The 22,565-nt window shown below is 34.0% G+C and overlaps 1 protein-coding gene across 1 annotated transcript in view; it reads left to right on the top strand.

Annotated features, from left to right (window-relative positions):
* Window positions 1-4,192: 4,192 nt before the first annotated feature.
* The window catches only part of LOC138322943 (uncharacterized), a 78,910-nt gene continuing 60,537 nt past the window's right edge, over window positions 4,193-22,565 (top strand). The window contains exons 1-4 of the mRNA XM_069267202.1: window positions 4,193-4,413; window positions 7,193-7,338; window positions 8,142-8,280; window positions 11,591-11,798. Of these exons, the coding sequence (XP_069123303.1) occupies window positions 4,230-4,413; window positions 7,193-7,338; window positions 8,142-8,280; window positions 11,591-11,798 (677 nt within the window). The 5' untranslated portion in view covers window positions 4,193-4,229. The remainder of the gene's footprint in view (window positions 4,414-7,192; window positions 7,339-8,141; window positions 8,281-11,590; window positions 11,799-22,565) is intronic.

Raw genomic sequence — 22,565 nt, 5'->3', positions numbered from 1 at the left:
ATATTGTTTACAAAAAAAAAAAAACAAACAGGAGACATAGATAATTTAATTAAATCTCTGCAAAAAACTACACGAATAATTGAACACATATATTGTACTTGTAAAATATCTATGTATGAGCTAATTTATTTTCACATCTTTGACAGCTACATGCTATGGACGTTCTATGGAACGTTTTCGTGTGGTTTTAAATGGGAAATTATGTTACGATTATTTGTACTTAACCTTCATGATTCGGTTGATGTAAAATACGACGAATGCGATGCTGCAATAATTGCCCCTTGCCGGGGCCCCCCATCTCTGCATCGGCCGAATATTTGTGTCGATTTCCATGTTACAAGATGCTTTTATCGAAAAATTAATTATTACAAAGCATTGTCATTAATGTAAGAATACTTCATTTGCATCAAATGTATCATCTCAAAACAACAATTTGCATTACCGCATTAGTGGTTTATCACACGAAACGAAACCGACACGACTGAGAAACACATGTCCATGTTGACATTTCCACGCAGCCTCGTTTTCAAAGAGTTTGGCGAATTTATATTTAGAACTGTGCTAAATTTACACGGGCTTCCCCAAAATTTCAATGGTCAAAACTGGACACCGTAAGCAGAACTTGACACATCATTATGGTATACAATGACTTTTGGAAGGCCAAAGAACGCATTTAGACTGGTTTCCTTTGCCCCCCCGACTATTCACTTTAAAGATATATAAATTCAACATACATATTTCGTAAAAAAAAAGTCGACGTCTACTGACGTGCTCCCGTGCACGTGGCTATGGAAGGCCGTTTCAGGATAAAAATACCAAAAATACTTAAGTACATAACTTTAACAACTTAAGTAACTTTCATGTCCACTTAAGTGTCTCTTTTTCACACATTAAGTACATAATTTTCGTAACTTAAGTGCTAAAATAACGTACATAATGTCAATTATGTACATAATGGTCAGGTTTTCTCGCACTTAAGTGTTGAATCTAAACACTTAAGTAAAAAGTTTACATAATGACATAATTGTTGAACTTCATTATGTGTTTGCCTTTGTCCATTATGTACCATGTCAACATAATGAAAAATATTGTACATCACTTAATTGTAAATATTCTCTGCCATTTCGTCCCAAGTTTAACATATCTACTTAAGTACTTCATTGTTTTATCCAACTTTTACTTAAGTAGTTTAACATATCTACTTAAGTACTTCATTGCTTTAAACCAACTTTTACTTAAGTAGTTTATCATATCTACTTAAGTACTTCATTGCTTTAACCAACTTCTACTTAAGTAGTTTAACATATCTACTTAAGTACTTTCATTGCTTTAACCAACTTCTACTTAAGTAGTTTAACATATCTACTTAAGTACTTCATTGTTTTATCCAGCTTCTACTTAAGTAGTTTAACATATCTACTTAAGTACTTCATTGTTTTAACCAACTTCTACTTAAGTAGTTTAACATATCTACTTAAGTACTTCATTGTTTTAACCAACTGTTACTTAAGTAGTTTAACATCTACTTAAGTACTTCATTGCTTTAACCAACTTCTACTTAAGTAGTTTAACATATCTACTTAAGTACATCATTGCTTTAACCAACTTCTACTTAAGTAGTTTAACATATCTACTTAAGTACTTCATTGTTTTAACCAACTGTTACTTAAGTAGTTTAACATCTACTTAAGTACTTCATTGCTTTAACCAACTTCTACTTAAGTAGTTTAACATATCTACTTAAGTACTTCATTGCTTTAACCAACTTCTACTTAAGTAGTTTAACATGTCTACTTAAGTACTTCATTGCTTTAACCAACTTTTACTTAAGTAGTTTATCATATCTACTTAAGTACTTCATTGCTTTAACCAACTTCTACTTAAGTAGTTTAACATATCTACTTAAGTACTTCATTGCTTTAACCAACTTCTACTTAAGTAGTTTAACATGTCTACTTAAGTACTTCATTGCTTTAACCAACTTTTACTTAAGTAGTTTAACATATCTACTTAAGTACTTCATTGTTTTAACCAACTTCTACTTAAGTTGTTTAACATATCTACATAAGTGTTTTAACCAACGTCTACTTAAGTAGTTTAACATTTCTACTGAAGTGGTTTCAAACCAAAAAAATATGTCTGTTAATGGTTACCCGACCGACCCTTATTTGTTTTACCCCCGACCCTAATTTTTTCACACTTTTCTACGAAAAAAAAAACCAGTCGGGATTTCGATCTCAGATACTAAAAGAAGAATCCTTCCGACCGATCGACTATATTTTTTTGCAAATGTAACCCTAAACAGACATATGTTTTTTGGTCTAAGAAGTTTAACATATCTACCTTCGTGTTTTAACCAACTTCTACTTAAGTAGTTTAGCATACAATGTATCTACTTAAGTACTTTATTGTTTTAACCAACTTCACGCGTGCCCAGAAACGATTCAATTCAATTCAACCAACTTCTGCTTCTCATTACTTTTGCACGGGGCGAGTTGGTTCGTGGGTGTTTTCTAGATGATTATGTAAAATGTACTTAAGTAACAAGAACCAAAGTTACACTTAAGTAAAACTAAACAATACTTAAGTAAATACAACACATAATGACCTAAAAGTCATTAAGTACTTAAGTGGTAAAAAAAAGACACTTAAGTAGTTTTGGTATTTTATCCTGAAACGGCCTTCCATACGTGGCTGTCCCTTTGATCAATCAGTCAGTTAGGTATAATTGACAGACATGCGAAGTGTGTGGCCCCTCCCCCGTTACTATAGGTAAATATCATTGGCTGGCTAGCTCTAACCACACTTGTCAGTAATACAGGTGATTGACAAGGCGGCGTGGTTTCTGAACCGACCGGTGACCCAGCTATTTAGATTTTTTTTAGACATGTTTCTGAAATAAATGGCATTTTGTATGATTTTTTAAATCATGGTTCACCAGAAAATCTACTAGATTCTACTAGAATTTGTGTTTAGACTACATATATATGTAATTACTACCAACCACTGACAGCTGTGATGTCTGAAAAGCTACCGTAAGGAAAAGAAATCTTCCTTGTAATTCATAGAATAACTCCTTACATCCACAGCATTAATAATTATATATCATGTAAGTTTATCATTAGTGTATGTTTTTTCGGTACAAAATTCTCCGATACGAAAATTCCTGTATTCGTAAACAGATCCTGATGCGATAAACTGTTTTTCTCTATCTTTTGACATCTGCGTCTCATTAATTTAGTTAATTCGCTAATTTGTTGAATGTCTTACCGTTTGTATATAGTTCAATTAGTCGTAGTCTTGTTTTTTCATCAGTTCGTCATCCGTTGGAGTAGAGTTTACCGCGAACATGTGAGTGTCAGCGATGCGTTTGTATTGCGTTGTTCTATATTTAAACTATGCGGTGATCGGCTAGTACACCACTTTCCCGCGCAGTGCTCATGCTACCTGTATCAGCCGCAATGATCGCGGCGCGGCTAGATTGATTCAGAAGGGGGAACTTTAGGTGAGGACAATCATATTTTATAAAGGACCCGAGTTAAGAGCCATGGGGATAGTACGGCGGAGGTCCAAAAATAGGAGCTTAGCTGAAATTTGGCTTTAAAATCTGACTCCTCCTTATATTAATCCTTGAATGGGTTACAACCATATATGGATGAAGGGCTACCAAGTTTGTTCAACAAATGACTTTTACCTATTTCAGAAACTTACATATTCAACTAAGGAGTTCCTTGTATTGTTTATATTAATCGTTAACCAATACTTTATACTGTGACTTTGTTATTTTGTGCCATGAATCAGATGACCATTAAGGCCCATGGGCCTCTTGTTGGTTAGTAGCATACTGGCATGAAAGGCTACCAAGAAAAATGACCTTAATCTTCATTCTAGTATATAATACAGAAAAGGTTAGCATGTTCGACCTACATGTATATGATTCATTTGTATTTATCCTAAAATTCATTGCAACTACTGTATCCTTTGTGTGTGTTGTGTTGTATTGTGCCTATAGTCAGATGACATTGAGGCCCATGGGCCTCTTGTTAGTTTTAAGAGCTAATTGTGAAGACATTATAGTTTTGTCAAATGATTGGTTATATTTCTTGGCTCAATATCTAAAATAAGAATCTGGAAAGTTGTCCCATTCATATTGATGAAGCCATTTGCCTGACTGACTTCTCTGTTATAGGGTAAAGTCATCAGCTGTCCACATTGGTATAGAGAAGGTAATGGGCCCAACTCACATTGCCATGGACTCCAGAAAAACACCCAGTTTTACACGTACAACTTCAAGCAGCTCTAACTATGTGTTGGGGGTGTATGATAAATACCAGGGAACATGGGCAGGTATCGCTAGTGATGATTCCTGTACAACTGTATGTGAGAAGGGGCTGAATCCTACACAGCCTTATGGTATGTACCGGTTTTGTGGCTTAGAGAGTTACAGAACATTTTCAGTGAAATTTGGAAAGGACAAGTTATGTGTATCATTATTTTGTGTATTACAGGTTTTATGTAATCTTTGATATGTGGAATGTTGTAATGTAAAGTTGTCAGAACTGTAGACCAACTTAACATTGTATGCATTTGGAAGCCGAAACAATCAATCAAGATGCTACATTGAAACACATGTGCTGTAGAAGATTCTCAATTACAAAGTTAATGCAAATGGACATATTCTAGCGGTGATAATATGTTTGCTCTTTTTATACCAGAAGCTAAAATAAAATTGCCTTAATTGTGACTAATGTAAATGTTTGATTATATTTTTTGGTCACCTGAGACGAAGTCTCAATTGACCTATTCTAATCGCCTTTTGTCCGTCGTCGTCCGTCGTGCGTCGTATGTCCGTAAACAATTTACATTTTCGACTTCTTCTCCAAAACTGCTGAAGCAATTTCAATGAAATTTTGCACAAACCTTCTAAGGCATAAGGCCAATCAAAATTGTGAATTATATGGTCCCCACCCCCCAGGGGCTGTGGTAGGGGCCAAAAGGGGTAAAATTGAGTAAAATTTCAAAAATCTTGTTCTCTACTCACAGATGTGATAGAAGCAAATTCTCTTCATAGATAGAAAGGTCTCAAGGCCCACTACAAAAATTGTGAATTATATGACCTTAGGGTCTCAGGTTTCCCCCTGAGGAGGTGGTTAAGTTTACTATAGTTTATATTGGGAAAACACATTTTTGAGCATTATTTGGTCATTTGTAATAGGAAATGAGTCAAATGTTGTCAGAATTATCAGTATGAGATGGCCATTTAATCCTATTAACAAATTTTCTATGACTGACCCCCAGGGGCCTTAGGTCAAAAGGGGTCAAATAGGCTAAAACTTCAAAAATCTTCTTTTGAAATTCTGGAAATGGTAGAATGAAACACTTTTCATAAATAGAACGGTCTTAAGGTCCTTTACAAAAATTGTGAATTATATGACCCTGGGGTCTCGCGTTTCCCCCTGGGGAGGGGGTCAAGTTTACTATAGTTTATATAGGGAAAACACATTTATGAGCATTTTTTGCACAATTTTCATTGGAAACGAGTCAAACTTGATTAGAATTATTAGCCTGAGATAGCATTTGATATCATATCCATATTGGTCCAGGCCGACCCCCTAGAGGCAGAGGGACGGGGCCAAAAAAGGGTCAAATAGGCTAAAACTTCAAAAATATTCTTCTAAAATTCTGGAAATGGTAGAATCAAATACATTTATGGATGAAAAGGTCTTAAAGTTTGTTTTTATAAAAATTGTAAATTTGATGACCCTGGGGTCTCATGTTTCTCCTTGGTGAGGGGGTCAAGTTTACTATAGTTTATATAGGAAAAACACATTAAAGGATTTGTGCAGCCAAAATTTTTTTTTGATAATACGTCAGGATATTGCTTTGAATGAATGAAAAATCAAGTCCCACCCAAAGAATCGCCTAGCTTTTAGCGCTATCGGTTGGTTTTGGTTGTGATTTACGGGTAGTGTCGACTACGGTTCAGAGATAATGAGCTACATGTAGGCGGTCACATGGTCTTGTGATGTCAGAGTAGTCCGCGGCTACACAAGGTAAGCCTAGTACTATACATCTATATAGCACATATACGTATACGTTAGATCTACAATTTGAGTTTTTCGAGTAAATGGTTATTCTAGCTTTATGATGTAGATATTTTCAGTTTCAAAACATTCCATTATTGACGTGCTTGATTCGAGATCTATAAAGCTAATGCGAAACTGAGCGTGAACCTTTTAGACGTCATAATAACGTAACTCACTGTTACGCGCGATTCCTCGGAAGTTTATATTAATTAATAATAGTTGAAAATATTATATTTCCTCGAATATAAATTGGTGTAAACAAATTATGTAATAAATATACCTATATATGTATCCCTAGTTATAATGTCTATCCGTCTATATATATAGCTAATGGACATTCCCCTATATAGCTACATGTCACTAGTTATATAACCTTTTTCCTTCTGATTTACTTAAGATGCTCCACCGCCGACAGAGCATACCGGTATGTATCGTCTGTTTCACTGAATCAGGCCAATATAACCGATAAAATATAAGTGGCCTCCTATAGTGGTGTTATTACATCTATATCCATTAGCCGAATGAGATTTTCAGCGATCCCGATTTTAAACTCAAAGCTGCACTCGGTTCTTTCTGTGATAAACAGCCAATGCCGACAGATACAGTTTCTTGTTGTGTTTGGCGATATTTTAATGTTGAAAAACATTGCCAATATTTATAATAAGATGTTGTAATTTTGAAAACTTTCTAATTTCAGGTATAAGAACGTTTGTAGGAAGTCAAAACCCCTAAGAAATCTATGTAAATCTAATGATTTAGTAACTTTAATTTGTTTCATTATTTGTTTCATTATATATTCTAACTCAGGTGACCGTTAAGGCCCATGGGCCTCTTGTTAATATATGAATTTATGTTTTTGTTAACTTGTTCAAAATCAATTTTACCGTTAAATTTGATTGTAAAAAAATATGTATACTTAAAGTAATCAATACTGTAAATCAATTCTTTCGCAATTGAAACCAGAATTTAATTTTAAATCAGCAAATATTAATCCTTGCGAAAATATTTTGAAATGAAAATCATGCAGTTTAATAGCTGCGAAAGTAATTTGGTACACATTATATGTTTATTATGTTACCTTTAATACCTGTGATTATGTCTTGTAGATTATCAGTATGAAGGTTGTTACACTGAGGTGGCCACTGATGAGAATCGTGACCTGTCCGAGAGAACTTTGGTTGACAGTGCCATGACAGTTGACATTTGTGCTACTCATTGTAGAGATCATGGATTCAAGTACTGTGGTTTAGAGGTCAGTATCTTCTGTAGAGGTCAAGGATACAGTACCGTGATAAAAGGTCAGTATCTTCTGTAGAGGTCAAGGATACAATACTGTGATATAGGGGTCAGTATCTTTCGTAGATGTCAAGGATACGGTACTGTGGTATAGAGGTCAGTGTCTTCTGTAGAGGTCAAGGATACAGTACCATGATATAAGGGTCAGTATCCTCTGTAGAGGTCAAGGATACAGTACCATGATATAAGGGTCAGTATCCTCTGTAGAGGTCAAGGATACAGTACCATGATATAAGGGTCAGTATCCTCTGTAGAGGTCAAGGATACAGTACCATGATATAAGGGTCAGTATCTTTTGTAGAGGTCAAGGATACAGTACCATGATATAAGGGTCAGTATCCTCTGTTGAGGTCAAGGATACAGTACTGTGGTATAGAGTCATAACAATAATGAAGTACCAGTTAGTAACACATCATTATACTTTGTATAGTCCACCACATTTTGTACTTATCATGGAAACTATTGGGGACTTTGACTTCCATAAATGACAGCTGAATATTTCAATTTTTAGAAAAACAAGTGGCAATGATTTGATTTTATATATCTAATGATACAGCTATGAAATTTTAAGAATGAATACATTGGATTCATTTATAGTGAATTAAACATTCCATTGAAGACAATTGGGTATATATCGTACATGGATATGTGGTATTCTATTTCATTAACAAAATATATAGGAAGGGCCTGTACATTAATGTCTAATTTTACACCAAGTAGGAGACTGTAATTTACAGAATTATTACGGACATTTTCTAGGCTGGAGTTACCTGTAGGTGTGGTAACACCAGAGGGCGCTACGGACGGTTGGCCACCACTTCCTGTGACGCTGCATGTCCTGGTGACCCTGCCCAGATCTGTGGAGGGACCAATATCATAGCAGTCTATCGCGTTACATGTAAGTTATTTGTGGAGGGACAAATATCATAACAGTTTATCGAGTTACATGTAAGTTATCTGTGGAGGGACCAATAACATAGCAGTTTATTGCATTACATGTAAGTTATCTGTGGAGGGACCAATATATTCATAGCAGTTTATCGCATTACATGTAAGTTAACTGTGGAGGGACAAATATCATAGCAGTTTATCGCATTACATGTAAGTTATCTGTGGAGGGACCAATAACATAGCAGTTTATCGCATTACATGTAAGTTAACTGTGGAGGGACCAATAACATAGCTGTTTATTGCATTACATGTAAGTTATCTGTGGAGGGACCAATAACATAGCTGTTTATCACATTACATGTAAGTTATCTGTGGAGGGACCAATAACATAGCTGTTTATGGCATTACATGTAAGTTATCTGTGGAGGGACCAATAACATAGCTGTTTATGGCATTACATGTAAGTCATCTGTGGAGGGACCAATAACATAGCAGTTTATCACATTACATGTAAGTTATCTGTGGAGGGACCAATAACATAACAGTTTATCACATTACATGTAAGTTATCTGTGGAGGGACCAATAACATAGCAGTTTATGGCATTACATGTAAGTTATCTGTGGAGGGACCAATAACATAACAGTTTATGGCATTACATGTAAGTTATCTGTGGAGGGACCAATAACATAGCTGTTTATCGCATTACATGTAAGTTATCTGTGGAGGGACCAATAACATAGCTGTTTATGGCATTACATGTAAGTTATCTGTGGAGGGACCAATAACATAGCTGTTTATCGCATTACATGTAAGTTATCTGTGGAGGGACCAATAACATAGCAGTTTATTGCATTACATGTAAGTTATCTGTGGAGGGACCAATAACATAGCAGTTTATCGCATTACATGTAAGTTATCTGTGGAGGGACCAATAACATAGCTGTTTATCGCATTACATGTAAGTCATCTGTGGAGGGACCAATAACATAACAGTTTATCACATTACATGTAAGTTATCTGTGGAGGGACCAATAACATAACAGTTTATCGCATTACATGTAAGTTATCTGTGGAGGGACCAATAACATAGCTGTTTATGGCATTACATGTAAGTTATCTGTGGAGGGACCAATAACATAGCTGTTTATGGCATTACATGTAAGTTATCTGTGGAGGGACCAATAACATAGCTGTTTATCGCATTACATGTAAGTTATCTGTGGAGGGACCAATAACATAACAGTTTATCTCATTACATGTAAGTTATCTGTGGAGGGACAAATAACATAGCAGTTTATCACATTACATGTAAGTTATCTGTGGAGGGACCAATAACATAGCAGTTTATCGCATTACATGTAAGTTATCTGTGGAGGGACCAATAACATAACAGTTTATCGCATTACATGTAAGTTATCTGTGGAGGGACCAATAACATAGCAGTTTATCGCATTACATCTAAGTTATCTGTGGAGGGACCAATAACATAGCTGTTTATCGCATTACATGTAAGTTATCTGTGGAGGGACCAATAACATAACAGTTTATGGCATTACATGTAAGTTATCTGTGGAGGGACCAATAACATAACAGTTTATTGCATTACATGTAAGTTATCTGTGGAGGGACCAATAACATAACAGTTTATCGCATTACATGTAAGTTATCTGTGGAGGGACCAATAACATAGCAGTTTATCGCATTACATGTAAGTTATCTGTGGAGGGACCAATAACATAACAGTTTATGGCATTACATGTAAGTTATCTGTGGAGGGACCAATAACATAGCTGTTTATCGCATTACATGTAAGTTATCTGTGGAGGGACCAATAACATAACAGTTTATCGCATTACATGTAAGTTATCTGTGGAGGGACCAATAACATAGCAGTTTATCGCATTACATGTAAGTTATCTGTGGAGGGACCAATAACATAGCAGTTTATCGCATTACATGTAAGTTATCTGTGGAGGGACCAATAACATAACAGTTTATCGCATTACATGTAAGTTATCTGTGGAGGGACCAATAACATAAACAGTTTATCGCATTACATGTAAGTTATCTGTGGAGGGACCAATAACATAGCTGTTTATTGCATTACATGTACATGTAAGTTATCTGTGGAGGGACCAATAACATAGCAGTTTATCGCATTACATGTAAGTTATCTGTGGAGGGACCAATAACATAGCAGTTTATCGCATTACATGTAAGTTATCTGTGGAGGGACCAATAACATAGCTGTTTATCGCATTACATGTAAGTTATCTGTGGAGGGACCAATAACATAGCAGTTTATCGCATTACATGTAAGTTATCTGTGGAGGGACCAATAACATAACAGTTTATTGCATTACATGTAAGTTATCTGTGGAGGGACCAATAACATAGCTGTTTATTGCATTACATGTAAGTTATCTGTGGAGGGACCAATAACATAGCAGTTTATCACATTACATTAAGTTATCTGTGGAGGGACCAATAACATAGCAGTTTATCGCATTACATGTAAGTTATCTGTGGAGGGACCAATAACATAGCAGTTTATCGCATTACATGTAAGTTATCTGTGGAGGGACCAATAACATAGCTGTTTATCGCATTACATGTAAGTTATCTGTGGAGGGACCAATAACATAGCAGTTTATCGCATTACATGTAAGTTATCTGTGGAGGGACCAATAACATAGCAGTTTATCGCATTACATGTAAGTTATCTGTGGAGGGACCAATAACATAGCAGTTTATCGCATTACATGTAAGTTATCTGTGGAGGGACCAATAACATAGCAGTTTATCGCATTACATGTAAGTTATCTGTGGAGGGACCAATAACATAACAGTTTATCGCATTACATGTAAGTTATCTGTGGAGGGACCAATAACATAACAGTTTATCGCATTACATGTAAGTTATCTGTGGAGGGACCAATAACATAGCTGTTTATTGCATTACATGTAAATTATCTGTGGAGGGACCAATAACATAACAGTTTATCGCATTACATCTAAGTTAACTGTGGAGGGACAAATTTCATAGTAGTCTATTTAGTTTCATGTAAGTTATCTGTGGAGGGACAAATATCATAACAGTCTATCAAGTTACATGTAAGTTGTAGTTAGATAAGGAATTAACCCCTGCATTGGTTTATCATGCTGGACCCGAGCTTGATTCCTTGTCAGAACATTCTAACACGAATGTTGTCTGAGGGTAATATTTCATATGTATCTGCTGCAGTTTGGTTAAAAGTACAATAGATTAATAGTCATGCCTACCAATACCACAAACCCCTGTTTTATTTGTTGTAGCCAATGCCTGTGTGGATTCCATGCCTGCCCACCCAACAGATCCTACCATCTGTTTTTCTTTTGTGAACAACTCATTGTTATATTCTGGAGGGATCTCTGATTGCCTGCTACAAGGAACCTACCCAAACTCAAAGGGCAAACTACTTAGTATGGAAAACCCCTATGTTGAGGAGGCAGCATATCATCAGTTGTTTCGAAGTATATTGAGGTAAGTTCTTTTTACTTAAACTTTTTGTCTGACATTACATAAAAAAACTTTTCTAAATGAATACACAATAGAATATTCTGTCATTATGTCCCCCAAACGAAGTGGGGGGACATATTGTTTTTGCTCCGTTTCTTCTTCTTATTATTATTATTACAAGCTAACCGATACTTACATTATATATATCATAAATGACTTCTTAGGTAAAATCTGTGTTTTCGTTTAAATATCACATACAGTGTATATAAAAATAATGATAATAAAAAAGCTAACCGACTTGATGTATAATTCATTTTTCACAAAAAAAAATAATACGGGACGCCACTTGAAACATCATGATATACCCGTTCATATCAAGAGGTCTCTAATTTACTAGTAAACGTTTCACTCATAATTTGCGTGTCCCTGTGTTTTGGCTACTTTTAAGGTGACTAAGATTGCATTTTACGGTCTCGGAATAGCAGTTGAGACGACTTGTTTTACATATGTTCATAGAAATTTAACTGTCGAAAACAGATATATCTAGATTTTATATCCGATGAAAGGTTCCATAATATAACACCACGATCGAGAGTATCGTGGGTAGCGATAGGCCAAGGACACCTCCTTGCAGGCGGTGTATGGGATTTGCAAATTATTTAGTCTAGATGAAATAAACGATTATTCTAATTACTGGTTTATTTAAAAAATGAATGTACTTGCAATATTTCCAACGTTGGACATTTTTGTTTTGCTATAATTAATGTCGATGCTGCTATCGTTTGTGGGATGAGATGAGATGAGGAGGTTTTGCTGAGTCATCTCGGTTTTCCCAGTCGACACCAAAATAAAACTTGTATTGTAAGATAGTGACCGTGTATTCTGTTTTCCTGCAACTTTTTCATTATTCATACAGAAGATGGTATTCAAACGAAAGCAAATTGCCTGTTATTTACACGATTTCGCTCAAAGCGAAACACTTGATGATCAAAAGAAGAATGCATTCACTAAACCGAATGAGTATATACACCTTTTTACTACCGTGGGAAATAGGTAAGCGACGTCATTCTGGTGATTGTGACGTCACTGTTTGGCGGGACTGACTGCCGTTTCATTCACTCCTACTAAAAGTGACGTCACTGGAGTATTCGGGATCAAGTCATCAAATTTAGAAATTGAATTAAGTGAAAGAAATTAAACATTTATTTTACTGACATCGTACTATTGTCCTATTGCAATTATTACAGGAAATTCTTATTGTCTGGTATCGAGTTTTGTGCCCGACTAATACCGATATTAGTGCTAAAAATGCATTGTTTCTTGATATTGTTCCGCTTCCTTTGTTGACTTTATATTCGTAAAATGAAATTAACCTGCGAAGGGCGTCAGGGCGCTTGTTTTCAACGGGAATAAACACCGTAGTGATAAAGACCTTCCAAGTATGGCAACAGTAAATAATTTGCATCTGGGAAATAGGGACACAAAAAGTCGATTTTCTCCAATAGTAAGTAAGTTACACTATAATAATGTTGCTGGAACACTTAAAAAATCGTTCTGATTTCAGAACAATTAGAATTATGAAGATACATCTTACAGTATTTTTATTATTATTATTATACATAATGTAAGTTAACAAGCTAACCGATACTTACATTATATATATCACTGGCTTTTTAGGTAAAATATGTGTTTTCGTTTAAATATCACATACAGTGTATGTAATAATAATGACAATAAAAAAGCTAACCGAATTTTATAACATATTTGTATAATTCATTTTTCACAAAAAATAATACGGGCAGCCACTTGAAACGTCATGATATACATGTGCATATTAAAAGGTCTCCAATACTTTTTAATGACATACGTATCAAATTACTAGTAAACGTTTCTGTCATAATTTTAGTGCCCCTGTGTTTTGGCTGAGGTGACCAAGATTGCATTTTACGGTCTCGGAATAGCAGTTGAGACTACTTGTTTTACACATGTTCATAGAAATTTAACTGTCGAAAACAGATATATCTAGATATATATATCCCATGAAAAGTTACATTATATAAGACCACGATCGAGAGCTTCGTGGGTAGCGATAGGCCAAGGACGTCTCCTTGCAGGCAGTGTATGGGATTTGCAAATTATTTAGTCTAGATAAAATAAATTATTATTCTAATTACTGTATTATGGAAATAATGAATGTACTTACAATATTTCCAACGTTGGGCATTTTTATTTCGCTATAATTAATATCGATGCTGATATCGTTTGTGCGATGAGATGAGATGAGGAGGTTTTGCCGAGTCATCTAATTTTCCCTGTCGACACCAAAATAAAACTTGTATTGTAAGATAGTGACTGTGTATTGTGTGTATCCTGCAACTATTTCATTATACATACAGAAGATGGTATTAAAAACGAAAGCAAATTGCCTGTTATTTACACGATTTCGCTCAAAGCGAAACGCAACTTTGATGATCAAGAAAAGATACATTCACTAAACCGAATGAGTGTGTACTCTTTTTACTACCGTGGGAAATATGTAAGCGACGTCATTCCGGTGATTGTGACGTCACTGTTTGGCGGGACTGACTGCCGTTTCATTCACTCCTACTAAAAGTGACGTCACTGGAATGTTCTGGATCAAGTCATCAAATTTAGAAATTGAATCAAACGAAAGAAATTAAACATATATTTACTGACGTCGTAATATTTTCCTATTGCAACTGTTACAGGAAATTCTTATTATCTGGTATCGAGTTCTATGCCCGACTAATGTCGATATCAATGCTGAAAATGCATTGTTTCTTGATATTGTTCCGCTTCTTTTGTTGACTATAAATTCGTAAAATGAACGTAACCCTCGAAGGGCGTCAGAGCGCTTGTTTTCAAGGGGAATAAACACCGTAGTGATAAAGACCTTCCAAGTATGGCAACAGTGAATATTTGCATCAGGGAAATAGGGACACAAAAAGTAGATTTTCTCCAAAAGTAAGTAAGTTACACTACATTAGTTTTGCTGGAACACTTAAAAAATCGTTCTGATTTCAGAACAATTGGAATTATGAAGATATCTCTAACAGCATTTTTATTATTATTATTATATATAATGTAAGTTAATTATTATTATTATTACAAGCTAACCAATATTTACATAATATATAATTAATTTTCAGTCATGTGGATATGACGTACATGTACATAGCAATTATTTTACATGATGAATAATTTGTGTGCCCCTGTGCTTGGGCTTAGGTGACCAATATTACATTTCACGGTCCAGGAATGGCAGTTGAGATGGTTCACACGTTCCTTCCACATATTCAAAAATTCTAAATATAATTGTCGAAGACAGGTATATCTGGATCAAATTATCGATGAAAAGTTACATAATATAAGACCACGATCGAGTACATTGTGGGTAGCGATAGGCCTAGGACGTCTTTTTGCAGGCGGTAAATGGAATTATTATTTGCCTAAATGAAAGAAATGATTTGTTTTAATGTCCAGGAGACAGGAGTCATCTCGTCTTTCCGTGTCGACACCAAAATAAAACTAGCAGACCTATTCAAGGATACCCCCTAGCTCTGCCTACTGTAAAATACTGACCGTGTATCCGATGTAAATCCTCAGATATATAATTATTTATTTTGTAGTAATAGCTACATGTACATGAAGCCCTCACCAGATTTTTTGAATAGTTTGAATAGGCATGTTTGCATGATATATATATATATATATATATATTAAAAAAAAAGAAAAAAAAAAAAAAAAAAATTGCCCCTGGTGGTTGGAATCGAAAGATCAGAAGATCTGCACGTTCACACTAAGACATATTCCTGCTTATTTATATAAAGAGTTATTTTTTTATAAGAAGTTATTTTAATCACCTATCTTTAATAGCAAATATTTGATGATGCATGATTAAGTATTTCCTGATATGAAAAAAACTTTTGTAAATGTAATGTGCATGTAGCTGTTATTTCAACATGAAGAAAAGTTAAAAAATGATAATAACACGTTGATCACAAATCACAAAGTTTTTTGTTGTTCTTTAATAGACCTGGTATATGATAATATTTGTTTGTTTGTTTGTTATTTTATTGATTTTTTTTTTTTTTGTCGAAATGCTCGAACGTCGGTTAAGACACCCCTGAATGAGTTAGATTTTGCCGAGACGAAGCACAGGCTTGTGTTACGTTGATACGGAGAAAACGACAGTTTTCATTTTATAACATTACCATGGAATATCAAAGTTATATGCAGTGAGAAATTATACAATACTATCTTTTTTAGATTATATCTTTTGATCGAACCTACTGCGTATGCATCGTAAAATTCTATCAAGTTGCATGAAAAATCACGATAACTTCATGGTAGGCCTGCAGTCGATGTCAGGAACAGCTCCAATTTGATGCATTCAACTCAAGTATAAAACAGTGAATGCTATTTCCGAAACTTTTTGGACTAAAAATAGTCCATGTGAATGTTTAAGTCTTCAAAGATAGCTTCTTTTTTAATGAATAAGAATATAAAAAAAACACGAAAAAATCACGATAAAAAAAGCTCACGATAACCTTGTCCGACCCAGTAGCCTACCACGGTTTCATTGGTTTCCGACGGCGAAAAACCAAAAAAGATCTTGATTAAGATTTACATTGTGGCCTAGGCCTACTGTTTCTTTTTGTCAAAGTGACGTTTAAATAATGAAATGTTTCAAGATAAACTTACACTGTTATTTTAAGCTATGTTATGCTGTATATGAGTGCAAATTGCCACCATAATACCACAAATGAATGCGTATTCCTTCAAAACGTCAGCTTGCAAGGTCGAAACACCCGTGCTCATAGAGAACTAAAAAGTGACCTCATTGGAATGTTCGGGATCAAATCATCAGATTTTGAAATGTAATCAGAATAAAGAAAATTAAACATTTATTTACTCACATCGCAATATTTTCCTATCACAACTGTTACAGGAAATTCTTATTACCTGGTATCGAATTCTATGCCTGATTATTCTCGATATTAGTGCTGAAAATATCTGGTTAATTGATATTGTTCCGCTACTTTTGTTGAGTTTGAATTCGCAAATTCGAAGGGCGTCTTCCACTTTCTTCCGCCGCACGGGTTTCCGCAGCTTTTCTATGAAACTACTGGGCCGATTATCACAAAACCCTCACATACATACTCATTAGGGTGTGGGATTGTGCATAAAGGTTTTTTTTCCAAACCGGAAGTCAAAGATGGTCGCCAGGGCCCATTTCCTGTTTTCAGGTTTCGGTCTTATCTCAATGAAAATTGGTATATAGGGGTTTTAAGGGATGACGAACAACATGTAAACATTTTTGTATAGATTTTGGTATTCAAAGATGGCCGCTGGCCCACTTCCTGTTTTCAGGTTTCGGTCTCCGATCCCAAAGAAAATTGGTCTATGGGGGTTTTAAGGGATGGCAACATTATGAAAACATTTTCGTGAAGATTTTGGTTTTCCAAGATGGCTGCTGGCCCACTTCCTGTTTTTAGGTTTCGGTCTCCGATCTGAAAGAAAATTGGTATGTAGGGGTTTTAAGGGATGGCGAACAACATGCAAACATTTTCGTAAAGATTTTAGTATTCCAAGATGGCCGCTGGCCCACTTCCTGTTTTCAGGGATCGGTCTTCTTTCTCAATGAAGATTGGTAAAAAGGGTTTTGAAGGGATGGCGAACAACATGCAAACATTTTTGTAAAGATTTTGGTATTCCAAGATGGCCGCTGGCCCACTTCCTGTTTTCAGGTTTCGGTCCTCGATCTCAATGAAAATTGGTCTATAGGATTATTTAGGGATGGCGAACAACATGCGAATGTTTTTATTAAGATTTTGCTATTCCAAGATGGCCGCTGGCTCACTTCCTGTTCATCAGGTTTCGATCTCCGATCTCAATGAAAATTGGTCTACAGGGGTCTTAAGGGATGGCGATCAACATAAAAACTTTTTCGTAAATATTTTTGATATTCCAAGATGGCTGCTGGCTAACATCCTGTTTTTATATTTTGGTCCGATTTCAATAAAAATTAGAATATAGTGGTATTAAGGGATACTGATCAATTTGATAAAAAATTTAAAAGATTGTCACTGGGCCAACTTCCTGTTTTCAAGTTTTCGTCAGCAATTCACTGAGAATTTGTAAATGGGGGTTTTAACTTAAAATTTTAAGGAATGCCATACAGTCATGATAACTACCAAATCAATTCCTCTGAAAATAAAGCCTTGTTTTACCATATTTTTGCGCATATAGTGCACACTTTTTTTCATAAATTATCAAGTAAAAAGTTGGGGTGCGCACTATACGCAGGTACAAGGCATGGCCAGGTCCTGGGTCATGATCAACGAGTTATGCAGTTATGTACATTTTAGGAGAACCTGAATTCCTATATAGAAGTACATTAAAACTTTCCCAAGATGTTCATATACACTGTGCAACTGCATTCTTGATTTGTTGCAATTGGGGGTGCGTTTGGGGAACTATGTAATGGTGTCCATTACAATGAGTACTTGTTACATATTGCAGTTATCTCCCTTTAGGGTAGGTATCGATTGCAACATCATTATTTTTTGTAGAAAAATTACATTATCATCTTAAAACATGATGTAACAATAAATACATACCTGCAAGGGAAGATAACTCTGTAATATGCAAATAAAGAATATTGACGATTGTACCTGTTGTAAAGATCTTGTGTAATACTTCTTTTGTCTATATGATTGTACCTATTAATAGTTTTTATGAACATAGAAAAAGTATCAGTCTAATGGGAACAAGAGCACATAAAATGAATGGTAACCTGATGTGCACTCTCTCATACAGTTACATTGAAAAAGGAATCTTGAGTCCTAAAAGGTTGTTAATCTGGTCTAGTCAATACATAACTCTGCTGTACTGGAAGGAATAGTGATACTTTGAACTTTATTACTTTATTTTTATGATTATTTTTATTACTTCAACTATGAATCATGATAAGTGTGTTACATACCATGCATCTTATTAGGTCATTGCTTACCATATATCTAGTTGTCTTTTCCCTAACAACCTCAAGATACCCTGACCAAGTCCATGGTAGAACAAGTTGTTATACTTAACATGTGTCAATATTTGTTATACTTGTCATGTGTCAATATTTGTTAAACTTGTCATGTGTCAATATTTGTTAAACTTGCCATGTGTCAATATTTGTTAAACTTGTCATGTGTCATTATTTGTTATACTTGTCATGTGTCATTATTTGTTATACTTGTCATGTGTCATTATTTGTTATACTTGTCATGTGTCATATTTGTTATACTTGTCATGTGTCAATATTTGTTATACTTGCGGTGGCCGAGTGTTTAAGATGTCATGTGTCACCACATAGCCCTACCTCTGGTCAATGTCGGGTTCGTATTACTTGTCATGGGTCATTTTTGTTAGGTACTGACCGCTGTCGGTGGTTTTTCTCCGGTGTACTCCGGCTTTCCTCCACCAACAAACCTGGCACGTCCCCTTACATGACCCTGGCTGTTAATAGGACGTAAAACTAAACAAACCAAACCAAAGTCAATATTTGTTAAACTTGCCATGTGTCATATTTGTTAAACTTGTCATGTGACATTATTTGTTAAACTTGTCATGTGTCATTTACATGTTATACTTGTCATGTGTCAATATTTGTTATACTTGTCATGTGTCATTATATGTTATACTTGTCATGTGTCATTATTTGTTATACTTGTCAAGTGTCAATATTTGTTATACTTGTCATGTGTCATTATATGTTATACTTCATGTATCAATATTTGTTATACTTGTCATGTGTCATTATTTGTTATACTTGTCATGTGTCAATATTTGTTATACTTGTCATGTGTCAATATTTGTTATACTTGTCATGTGTCATTATATGTTATACTTGTCATGTGTCATTATTTGTTATACTTGTCATGTGTCATTATATGTTATACTTGTCATGTGTCATTATTTGTTATACTTGTCATGTGTCATTATTTGTTATACTTGTCATGTGTCATTATTTGTTATACTTGTCATGTGTCATTATTTGTTATACTTGTCATGTGTCAATATTTGTTATACTTGTCATGTGTCAATATTTGTTATACTTGTCATGTGTCATTATTTGTTATACTTGTCATGTGTCATTATTTGTTATACTTGTCATGTGTCATTATATGTTATACTTGTCATGTGTCATTATTTGTTATACTTGTCATGTGTCATTATTTGTTATACTTGTCATGTGTCATATTATTTGTTATATTTGTCATACTTGTCATGTGTCATTATTTGTTATACTTGTCATGTGTCAAATATTGTTATACTTGTCATGGTGTCATTATATGTTATACTTGTCAAGTGTCAATATTTGTTATACTTGTCAGGTGTCAATTATATGTTATACTTTTCATGTGTCATATATATGTTATACTTGTCATGTGTCAATATATTTGTTATACTTGTCATGTGTCAATATATTGTTATACTTGTCATGTGTCATTATTTGTTTTATACTTGTCAAGTGTCAATATATGTTATACTTGTCATGTGTCAATATATGTTATACTTTTCATGTGTCATTATTTGTTATACTTGTCAGGTGTCAACATTTGTTATACTTGTCATGTGTCAATTATTTGTTATACTTGTCATGTGTCAATATTTGTTATACTTGTCATGTGTCATTATTTGTTATACTTGTCATGTGTCATTATTTGTTATACTTGTCATGTGTCATTATATGTTATACTTTTCATGTGTCATTATTTGTTATACTTGTCATGTGTCATTATTTGTTATACTTGTCATGTGTCATTATATGTTATACTTGTCATGTGTCAATATTTGTTATACTTGTCATGTGTCATTATTTGTTATACTTGTCATGTGTCATTATTTGTTATACTTGTCATGTGTCATTATTTGTTATACTTGTCATGTGTCATTATTTGTTATACTTGTCATGTGTCATTATTTGTTATACTTGTCATGTGTCATTATATGTTATACTTGTCATGTGTCATTATTTGTTATACTTGTCATGTGTCATTATTTGTTATACTTGTCATGTGTCATATTTGTTATACTTGTCATGTGTCAATTATTTGTTATACTTGTCATGTGTCATTATTTGTTATACTTGTCATGTGTCATTATATTTGTTATACTTGTCATGTGTCAATTATTTGTTATACTTGTCATGTGTATTATTTGTTATACTTGTCATGTGTCATTATTTGTTATACTTGTCATGTGTCAACATTTGTTATACTTGTCATGTGTCAATATTTGTTATACTTGTCATGTGTCATTATATGTTATACTTGTCATGTGTCAATTATTTGTTATACTTGTCATGTGTTATTATTTGTTATACTTGTCATGTGTCAATATATGTTATACTTGTCATGTGTCATTATTTGTTATACTTGTCATGTGTCATTATTTGTTATACTTGTCATGTGTCATTATTTGTTATACTTGTCATGTGTCATTATTTGTTATACTTGTCATGTGTATATTTATACTTGTCATGTTCATACTTGTCATGTGTCATTATTTGTTATACTTGTCATGTGTCATTATTTGTTATACTTGTCATGTGTCATTATTTGTTATACTTGTCATGTGTCATTATATGTTATACTTGTCATGTATCAATATTTGTTAACTTGTCATATTATGTTATACTTGTCATGTGTCATTATTTGTTATACTTGTCATGTGTCATTATTTGTTATACTTGTCAGTGTCATGTTATTATTTGTTATACTTGTCATGTGTCATTATATGTTATACTTGTCATGTGTCATTATTGTTATACTTGTCAATGTCATTATGTTATACTTGTCATGTGTCAATATATTGTTATACTTGTCATGTGTCATTATATGTTATACTTTTCATGTGTTATTATTTGTTATACTTGTCATGTGTCAATATATGTTATACTTGTCATGTGTCATTATTTGTTATACTTGTCATGTGTCATTATTTGTTATACTTGTCATGTGTCAATTATTTGTTATACTTGTCAGTGTGTCAATATGTTATACTTTCATGTGTCATTATTTGTTATACTTGTCATGTGTCATTATTTGTTATACTTGTCATGTGTCAATATTTGTTATACTTGTCATGTGTCAATTTGTTATACTTTCATGTGTCATTATTTGTTATACTTGTCATGTGTCATTATTTGTTATACTTGTCATGTGTCATTATTTGTTATACTTGTCATGTGTCAACTTGTCATTGTGTCATTATTTGTTATACTTGTCAGGTGTCATTATTTGTTATACTTGTCATGTGTCATTATTTGTTATACTTGTCATGTGTCAATTATATGTTATACTTGTCATGTGTCATTATTTGTTATACTTGTCATGTGTCAATTATTTGTTATACTTGTCATGTGTCAATATATGTTATACTTGTCATGTGTCATTATATGTTATACTTGTCATGTGTCATTATTTGTGTATACTTGTCATGTGTATTATTTGTTATACTTGTCATGTGTCATTATTTGTTATACTTGTCATGTGTCAATATTTGTTATACTTGTCATGTGTCAATATTTGTTATACTTGTCATGTGTCAATATTTGTTATACTTGTCATGTGTCATTATTTGTTATACTTGTCATGTGTCATTATTTGTTACATGTCAATATCTGTTATACTTTTCATGTGTCAATATTTGTTATACTTGTCATGTGTCATTATTTGTTATACTTGTCATGTGTCATTATATGTTATACTTGTC

Source organism: Argopecten irradians, chromosome 5 (assembly GCF_041381155.1).
Source record: "Argopecten irradians isolate NY chromosome 5, Ai_NY, whole genome shotgun sequence".
NCBI lineage: Eukaryota > Metazoa > Mollusca > Bivalvia > Pectinida > Pectinidae > Argopecten > Argopecten irradians.
Note: the sequence above shows the minus strand (reverse complement) of the source record. Positions and strands in the feature narration are given on the sequence as shown.